This window comes from Haliaeetus albicilla, chromosome 3 (assembly GCF_947461875.1).
Source record: "Haliaeetus albicilla chromosome 3, bHalAlb1.1, whole genome shotgun sequence".
In the NCBI taxonomy this organism is placed as follows: Eukaryota; Metazoa; Chordata; class Aves; order Accipitriformes; family Accipitridae; genus Haliaeetus; species Haliaeetus albicilla.
Window position 1 is genome coordinate 77,368,360 of NC_091485.1, and position 9,119 is coordinate 77,377,478.

Here is a 9,119-nt window from a genome sequence, read left to right on the forward strand (position 1 = left end):
TGGGCAAGTATATGATGCATGTATTGAGTGCTTATGTCCTGTATGCTGACTAAGCTGCTGCTTATGTCTCCCTGGTCGTTGCTGGTGCAGAGCAAATAAAACCATCTAGATTCTGTGGTCCTCTTTATCACTGGCTGGTGTGTGCCCAAATGTTGCAGAATGTCGGTTCTTTTCTTTATGCTACAGAGTTTGTACTCTTACAGGTGTAACCCCTGCCCGACCTCCCATTCCTGTCACTATTCCGCAAGTGGGAGTTGTGAATCCTATCCTGGCTAGTCCCCCAGCATTGGGCCTGATGGAGGTGAAAAAGGAGAAGGAAGAAGAGGAGGTATTCCAGGAGTCAGAGAGGCCAGAGATGCTGAGTGAACAGGAACACATGAGCATATCTGGCAGCAGCGCCCGTCATATGGTGATGCAGAAATTGCTTCGTAAACAGGAGGTGAGTGCAGTGTGACTGCCCTGAGCTGGTTCCAGTTGTCAGCAAATGAGACTACTATGTGTAGATCTGTCTTAATGTGGTATTGCTATGCAGTTTTGTATGTGGTACAGGCTTCCTGCAGCATGCATTGTAGGTACCCCACAGAGCTCGTGGGGGACTACAAAGTCTACCTGCTTGTGTGCTGCTTGTGATGGTTCTTATTCTGCCTTTAGGATCTTCTCAGAGTTTCTCTGAGGGTTCAGACCCATCACTAGGCCAGAAGAGGCTCGGCTAGGAGGTGTCTTTGATTAAACTGTGTGTTTACTTAGCATCATTAAAGCAAACTATGATGGCCTTTTGGCTTATAATTAAAGAAGTGAGGCTGGCACATAGTCAGGGGCAATCTGTTCCAAACTATTGAGTCCACCTTTTCCCCACAACCTTTTACCATAGGATGAAACTCAGGTGTTTATAAAACAAAATTTCACGAAAGTTACAGTGAGAAGAAGGACAAGAATGAATGATAGAAAAAGTCAGAACATTAAACAGAACAATAGATAGATAGTTTTGGTGGGTTTTTTTTTTGGAGGGGGTCTTGGAAGGGGCTGTATTGATAATTTCATCAGGCTTCTTGTTTGGGCATGACCAGAGCTTTGATTGAGTTTCCTATCTGACACGCAGATTTCCTAAGCTTTGACACTGAATTGACAATTTGTTTGCTAAATAGGGATGATAGTGATGTGCATTTCATAAGGGAGGACACAAATGAGTTAGCTAGTGAGTGTTCTCCTTTACTTTCAAAGGGTATGTAATTTTAAGTACATCTTTGAGCTTCTGACTTAGCAGCCAATTTTCCTCTATCACGAGTACCTTTCCCAAAGAATCCAATTCATTTGGTATGCCTGCTTGAAAAAAGTTTAGCAGTGTTGAAAAAGTCTTAAACTACACCATTCGCAAAGCTGCTTACCATTCTCAACCTGTAAGTACCCTTCTATTTTTGCTGCTCTTTTAATAGGCTCTTAAAGGCAGTTATACAAATGTGAATAAGAACTGGAACAAGTATTTTAAAATTATCCTGAGCCTGAAATGCCAAGTCTGCTACCCTATGATGTTGGGCGGGCCAGAGCTGGGACGAAGGGATGTGGTAGAGCTGGGTGTAATGCACAAAACCAGAGGCTGCCCGGAGAGGTTCTGGAGTGTCTATCCTTGGAGATACTCAGAAGTCATCTGGACATGGTCCTGGGCAACTCTAGGTGGCCCTGCTTGAGCAGGGGAACTTGGACCAGGTGACCTCCAGAGGTCCCTTCCAACCTCAACCATTCTGTGATACAGAGAGGTGCTCAGTCATGAAAGGGCTTGATGGGGGGATACATAGGAGAGGTATGTTGCAGGTGCTCTGACTGGCTCATGTGTCATTATCCCCTGTAATGAAAGTAACTGGTCAACCATCCATTGTCAGAGGTATGAAAGACTTAGTTAATCCTTCTACTTTATTTAGAGATGAGGAAAAATTAAAAAAAAAAAAAAATAAAACCACAACAGTGGTGTTGAAGATAACAAAGCAAAAAATAACTGGATGGCAACAGCACAAGAAAAATTATAGATGTCTCCAGGTGAATTGTGCTTCAAAGATGTGTCTAAGAAAAGCCCAAGAGGTGGCACAGAGCTTTCCTGACTGAGGCCAGCCACAACATAGCTGGCAGTGAATGAGATTTGTTCATGCTTTGGATGCCTGGGAAGAAAATTTACTTATTTATCCCTGAGAACCTGGGACTTTATTGGTTTCATGGAATATGCTTGTAATGGCATAGCACTAGAATATTTGGTTGTGCTCAGGCATGCTGTGTAGTCTGATGTGGCTTTGCAGATTTAATCTCAATGTCTCTTAGGTGTATTAATTCACTTGTCCCTTCTCTCTGCAGTCTACTGTGATGGTGCTTCGCAACATGGTGGATCCAAAGGACATTGATGACGACCTAGAGGGAGAAGTGACAGAAGAATGTGGCAAATTTGGGGCTGTAAACAGGGTCATCATCTACCAGGAGAAGCAAGGAGAAGAGGAGGATGCTGAGATCATTGTCAAGATCTTTGTGGAGTTCTCCATGGCCTCAGAGACTCACAAAGCCATTCAGGCTCTGAATGGGCGCTGGTTTGCAGGAAGAAAGGTGGTAGCAGAGGTGTATGACCAGGAGAGATTTGATAACAGTGACCTGTCAGCATGAACTCTACTTGAAAGACTTCGCCCCTGCCCCCTCTGCCTGTCTGGGTTTTTTTAGCCATGTGTAAAGAACGCTCCAGGGTGGGCACAGATCTCTGTGATGTACTTGTAGTTTGGATAAAAGCGCAAAGAAAGCTAGTGTGCATCTGTGTGTGTGTTAAAGGGGCTGACATCTCGTCAGCTGAGTCTGACATGGGTCTGGCCTCATCCGCCTAGAAGAGTGGGGCCAGAGCCTGAAGAAGGGTTGCTGCTTGTGCTCCTGCCTTACACTGTGGTCACTTCAGGAACACTCAGGTCAAGATCCCACTGCACCTTTAGGGGCTGGAATAGCAGTTTTCTTCAGAGATGGGCCATAAATGGTTGGAATGGAGGAGGGAGTCTCTTCATAAGGTATTTCAGCAGCACCCTTGAGTGCTCCTGTATTAATAAGGAGGATAGCTTGGGTGGTGCTGGGAGGGAGCCTTCCTACTGAGGATCTGCATGTTGAGCTTGGACTCAGGAGCCCAGATGTGAGTCAGAGCCCAGAATTGAACCACCTCGGCCTTTTTAGAGTGTTCACATCGTGTTTGTCCTGATACCGTAGTTTGGACCTCACAATTTTATTGATGGGTCAGAGTTACCCTTACTGATCCTTCCTTAATGTGCCAAAATATGAATAGCAAGTCAGGCTGCAGGCATCACAGCTGGGTTGAGAGTGCGAGTAGTGTTGATCTGTAGGACCTAAAGTGCATTTATGAAATAAACATCTAGCCCTTGTACTGTGGACGGTGATACAGAAACATGCCTTTGCCTGAAAGGAAAGTTTGGGGGGTTTTTTGTTGAGGACTCAAAGCTTTAGTAATATTTACAAAGCTTAAATGCATTTATTTTAGTAATCTTTCTGTCTAGCTAATGAGTAGGAACAGAATTAGCTCATGTTGATTATTTTAAATATTTTAAGTATGTGAGGGGCTACTGTATTGCTTGTTATGCATAACTGGTACACAGCACAGATCTGAAGAAAATAATCATTTTAGTTTAGAAATTCAAATAAAGGAAGAAAGCTCTTAAAGGAACTTCAGTAGGGAATTCTGAGTTAAGCCTGCAGCTGTGAGTTGCTTCTAAGCTTGGAGATGTTCTTAAAATTAAATTTTCGTATTTTTTTCAAACACTCAACCCTTCTATTGTAGCTTAGAAATTTGTATTTACAGTTTAACTTTATTTATGATTAATCTATGTTTCCTTCTTTTTGTACTAATATTGACTGTTAGCTTAAATAACCTTTCTTCTTCCCTGTTTTTACACCCATTCCAAGTTAATAGAAAAGCCTATTGTTTTCAACTTGTGTTTTGATAGCTGAAGTCTTCTGGGATCAGCTTGCTCTTTCCCTGGTCATCTGCCCTAGCAGGGCTTCTTTGCATTTGTTAACTTGAATTTCCTTTTCTTCAAAGTAGTTGATTAGACCTGCTGAATATATTGTATAAGTGGCACTCAGCCTTTCTTATCTGTGCTGGAAATGCATCATCCCATGCCACCTGTGATCCCACTGACCTCTCTCGCAGCCACAGCATACTGGTAGCTCACAGTGGCCCTGGTTTCGCAGTGCAGGACAGCGTCTTTGCTGCTTTTGTTTGTGATGCAGGAGAAAATTCACTGTTTTTAATTGTTCCAGGGTTTTATTATTCCTCCTGAAGAAAACCAAAGTACCTCTTCCATGACTTAGTTGGTCTGTCTAGCTTTCATTTTCTGCTATTTGCTCCTGTTCTGTTTGCTGGATTTAGGAGTATGAAGACTGCACTGTAAGTTTCCTTGTGGTGTTGATGGTTTAGAAAACCAAAGTGGATAAAATTGATGCAAGGGGAGAGCATAGATTAAAGAATGACAGCCTAAGTGTTACTCAACAAGTTTTTTGCAGTCAGTCTTGGCTGACAAGAGGGTATGTTAAAAAAATGACGTCATAAATGTCTTGACAAGTCAAATGTCTGACAAAATATCACCTATCTTGACTTCTGTGTGGCTTTTGACACAGTCCTCCACGACATCCTTGTAACTAAATTGGAGAGATATGGGTTTGATGGATGAACTATTAGATTGCTAAGGAATTGGCTGGATGGCCGCATCCAAAGAGTTGCAGTCAACAGCTCCATGTCAAAATGGAGATCAGTAATGAGTGGTATCCCTCAGGGGTCCATACTGGGACTGATACTGTACAAATATTTTTATTAATGACATAGTGGGATTGAGTGCACCCTCAGCAAGTTTGCGGATCGCACCAAGCTGAGTGGTGCAGCTGATACACTAGAGGGAAGGGATGCCATCCAGAAGGACCTTGATGGGCTTGAAGAGTGGGCCCATGTGAACCTCATGAAGTTCAACAAGGCCAAGTGCAAGGTCCTGCACATGGGTTGGGGCAATCCCTACTATCAGCACAGGCTGTGGGACGAATGGATTGAGAGCAGCCCTGCAGAGAAGGACTTGGTACCAGTGGATGAAAAGCTGGACATGAGCCGGCAATGGGCACTCACAGCCCAGAAAGCCAACGGGATCCTGGGCCACATCAGAAGCAGTGTGGCCAGCAGGTCGAGGGAGGGGATTCTGCCCCTCAGCTCCTCTCTGGTGAGACCCCCCTGGAGCACTGTGTCCAGCTCTGGGGTCCCCAGCAGAAGACAGACACGGACCTGTTGGAGCGGGTCCAGAGGAGGGACACAGAAATGGTCCGAGGGCTGGAACACCTCTGCTGTGAGGAAAGGCTGAGAGAGTTGGGGTTGTTCAGCCTGAAGAAGAGCAGGCTGCGGGGAGACCTTATTGTGGCCTTTCTATACTTAATAGGGGGCTTATAAGAAAGATGGGGACAGACTTTTACCAAGGCCTGTAGTGACAGAACAAGGGGCAATAGTTTTAAACTGAAGGAGGGTGGGTTTAGATTGGACATAAGGAAGAAATTTTTATGATGAAGGTGGTGATACGCACAACCAGGTTGCCCAGAGATGTTGTGGATGCCCCATCCCTGGAAAGTACTCAAGGCCAGGTTGGATGGGGCTTTGAGCAACCTGGCCTAGTGGAAGGTTGGGGGGGAACTAGATGATCTTTCAGGTCCGTTCCAACCCAAACCGTTCTGTGAATCTAAGATCAGGTGTTGTACAACATTGTAATGAAAATGCTATAGCGTGAGCTAAACACAAATTGATTAGGAATAGCGGACAAACTATAATCCTAAATAGAAAAGAAAAAAAAAAACCTGAATGAGGAAGGGCTTTTTTCCCTAGGTTCACAGAATCATAGAATAGTTTGGGTTGGAAGGGACCTTTAAAGGTCATCTAGTCCAACCCCCAAATATTTAAGTAGATCTTAATAGAAAACTGATTTAGGCCAAATGTGCATGTATCTAATGATTGAGGATTTTGAAGCAGGTATAGAAATAAGCATTTAACAGGCTAGCATGGCAGATCAGTAGCATGTTAGGCTTGGCATAAGTGGATATAGTCTGCTTTGTTTTGTGTTTAAAATGGTTTATTCAGCAGTGGGGGATTCTGACTTGGAAAGCTGTAACTCAGAAGAGGATGAGAAGGTTATGGGGATAATCAGTGGGTGTGCTACATGGTGTTGGATGTTGTGGTGTTCTTCTCTTGGGGCAAGTTCGGGGAGCGGGGGGGAATGACACGCATTCACCATCCCTATAGTTAGCCTTCTAGGTGACTGTACAAGCCTGAAGCTATCGGTGACAGGATGACACGTGTGACCAGAGGAGCACAAAGTTGCACCGTGACAGCCTCCCTTTGGAGAAACCGGCAGACTGTTGGTCCCTGAGAACACTGGTTGTGTTGGACCCTTCCCTGAATTTATTGGCGGCCTCTCACTATCCCCTCCCTGTTCCCTCTTACATGATGTCTGCAATCACCAACTTCCATTTAATCATGTATTCTGATTTTCAAATTTCGTGTCATGCTTTCTCAGCAAACTGGAAAAAGTTGTAGATGTCTTCAGGTGCAGCAGGTTCCACCTTCAGGATCTGGTAGGAGTACAGATAAAAGAATGGGTACCTCTGCATTAGCCTGTTAGGCTTCAATCTTTCTTGATATTCTTCCTCTTAAATGGTTGCAGTCTGAACAGTTTTCTGACAAGGTAACAAGGTGTCCAAGTTACTTCACCCTCAGACTTTTCCTATTGGCAGAATACACCATGCTGCAGAGTAACAGTTTTCAGCTAGTTTTATCTGCATAGGGCTTTCTCTATTGATCCTCAGACAGCATCAGTCTTCAGAGTGAATTATTTGAAAAATATGGGCAATTCAGAGTGGGCTTTTTGCAGAAGCAACCTCAACATCTGGAAACCTGGTATAGTGGAAGGTGTCCCTGCCAATGCAGAGGGGTTGGAACTAGATGATCTTTAAGGTCCCTTCCAATCCAACCCATTCTATGATTTTCTGAAACCTTGCCACATAACTCCCCACCAGTGGACTTTCCTAGATTGGCAACCCTAAGTTAGGACAGAGAATTGTGCTGATCTCATTAAGATTCTGGCACAGGTCTGCAGTAATTGCCTGAAAAACTCAAGGAAGTCTAAACCTGTCCGAATTTGTCTTCCTGTAGTTCCTCGAGTCTGTATGTTAAGCTGATAATGATAATCATACTGGTAGCTGTTAGTGTGTCACAGAAGTCCTTATACATCTTGAAGCAGAGTGTGTGTAACTTACCTAGTACCAGAACTGATTGAACAGAAACAGAACTGAGCAGCTGGGATGCCTTGTTGCCTTATTTATGGCAGCAAGCTGTTTGGGTGCAGCTGCACAAACTATGGAATAGCTCTGGTGGCAACTGTTTGAGGAGGGTCTAGGTTTTAATGAAAACATCCCAGAAATGTTTGGGGTAAGGATGAAACCTTTTTGCCTGAGTGCTGGAGCTTATGGACTGGGCCTGATAGTAAAAGGTTCAACTTTTCTAATCCCTAAAGGAAACAGCATTGGTGGAAAGTAGAGGCCAACAGGCTGCTCCAGATGGGCCTTCACGTCTTGATTCTGCATCAGTAGGTTCCTTATCGGCAGAGGGATCAGAAACTTTAGCTCTCATAAGACTGTGGGCCTGCACTGTTCTAAAGAGGATACAGCTTAAGTGGAGGTGAGAAAAATACAGCACCACAGAAGCCTGGTAGCAGCTGTGCAGGATTGCTTCTCAAGTTTTTGAATTGGATCATTTCGGTGTAAGAGGGAAAAGAGAGCTTGTGAGCTCCTGCACCTATGCTCTCTACTGAGAGACCTCTCCTGCCTCTAACAGGATTGCTTCCCTGAAAAACAAGGCTTGAGGTCTCACCCCCAATGGAAACGGGTGTTTAAGTAAGCTCAGTCAGGTATTTCATGGTTCCAGGAGACTTTTATCTGAATTCATCTTAAACTGGTTCCAGTCCATTCCTGTATCTGTTGCTCCTGTTTGTCCCCACCCTACCTACCCCAGCTTTGAAATGCTTTTTCCTGAGTCCCTTGCCTTAGATTTGAATGCTTGGGCATAAAAGGATAACTAATCGCCAGCTTAAATCCTGCATATATACACCTAATTATAGAGCTGCATACCACCGGTGTTTTCTTTGGCCCAGGACCTCACATTGCAGGGCCTTAACCCATGGAACGCTGTTCTTTGTCTGGTTCCTGCTGTTGACTTGTGTACAAGTTTAAATTCTCTAAATCCTGTGGATTGCTGGTGTATTCCTGCACAGTAGATGAGCAGGAAGAGACCAAATAATTTGGCAAGGAGCAGTCTGAAGCAAAATAAATACACAAGGTTTTTCAGTATCTGATTGGTACTTGGACAGACTATCTGTCTGTGCTGTCTTCATTCCAGGTAAATGGTTCAACTTTCAGTATGAATAAGGTAAAATCCTGATTTGTCAGCATTTTCCTGTATGTGCTGCCTCTTGTGTAGATCTTCATTGTTATGGCTATTTATTGGGCTCTCGGAGAGACAGCCAGAATGATGAGACTGTATATGGCTAACACAGGGCCTGAGTGCCCCATCCTTCTAAAAAAGCATGCCTAACAGGAAAAGAGGACTTACTGTAGAAGGCTAGTTAGTTGATATTCATGCTTCTAAGACAATAGTCCTTTAGCTAAACACAAGGGTAGTTGAAATAACCTGAATTTACAGGCAAGGATTTTTGGTTTGTATGAGCTAATGACCAGACTTTTCACTAGCAAGTCTGTGGAGAGTTACTACCAAAGCAGTCTGTCAGTCTTTCCTGACAGTCCACGCCTGGATCTCTGACACACAGATCCTGAAGCAGAGCTTCTTTATCCCTTGTGTTTCCATTGACATTAGGCCTCTCGGCGATGATACTTCTTTCCTGCAAAGACCTGGTGCAGCTGCTGCTGGCAAAGATCTCTCTCGCATGTACATTTTGCACTGGGGATACCCTTATTTCCTCTTGCATCTAACCTGTAATGCCTGGGGACTGGTGCAGAAGAGCTTAAGCCTTGAAGCTGTGGGTCTTCCTATTCTCTTTGACCCAGCTTCTTTC

General features: G+C 44.2%; 1 protein-coding gene across 4 annotated transcripts in view; it reads left to right on the plus strand.

Moving 5' to 3' along the window:
• PUF60 (poly(U) binding splicing factor 60) overlaps positions 1 to 2,774 on the plus strand; it is a 33,622-nt gene extending 30,848 nt beyond the window's left edge. For all 4 annotated transcript variants that reach the window (XM_069780300.1, XM_069780302.1, XM_069780299.1 and 1 more), the window contains 2 exons: positions 204 to 439; positions 2,341 to 2,774. In XM_069780300.1, the coding sequence (XP_069636401.1) occupies positions 204 to 439; positions 2,341 to 2,640 (536 nt within the window). In that variant the 3' untranslated portion in view covers positions 2,641 to 2,774. The remainder of the gene's footprint in view (positions 1 to 203; positions 440 to 2,340) is intronic.
• The last annotated feature ends 6,345 nt before the right edge of the window (positions 2,775 to 9,119 follow it).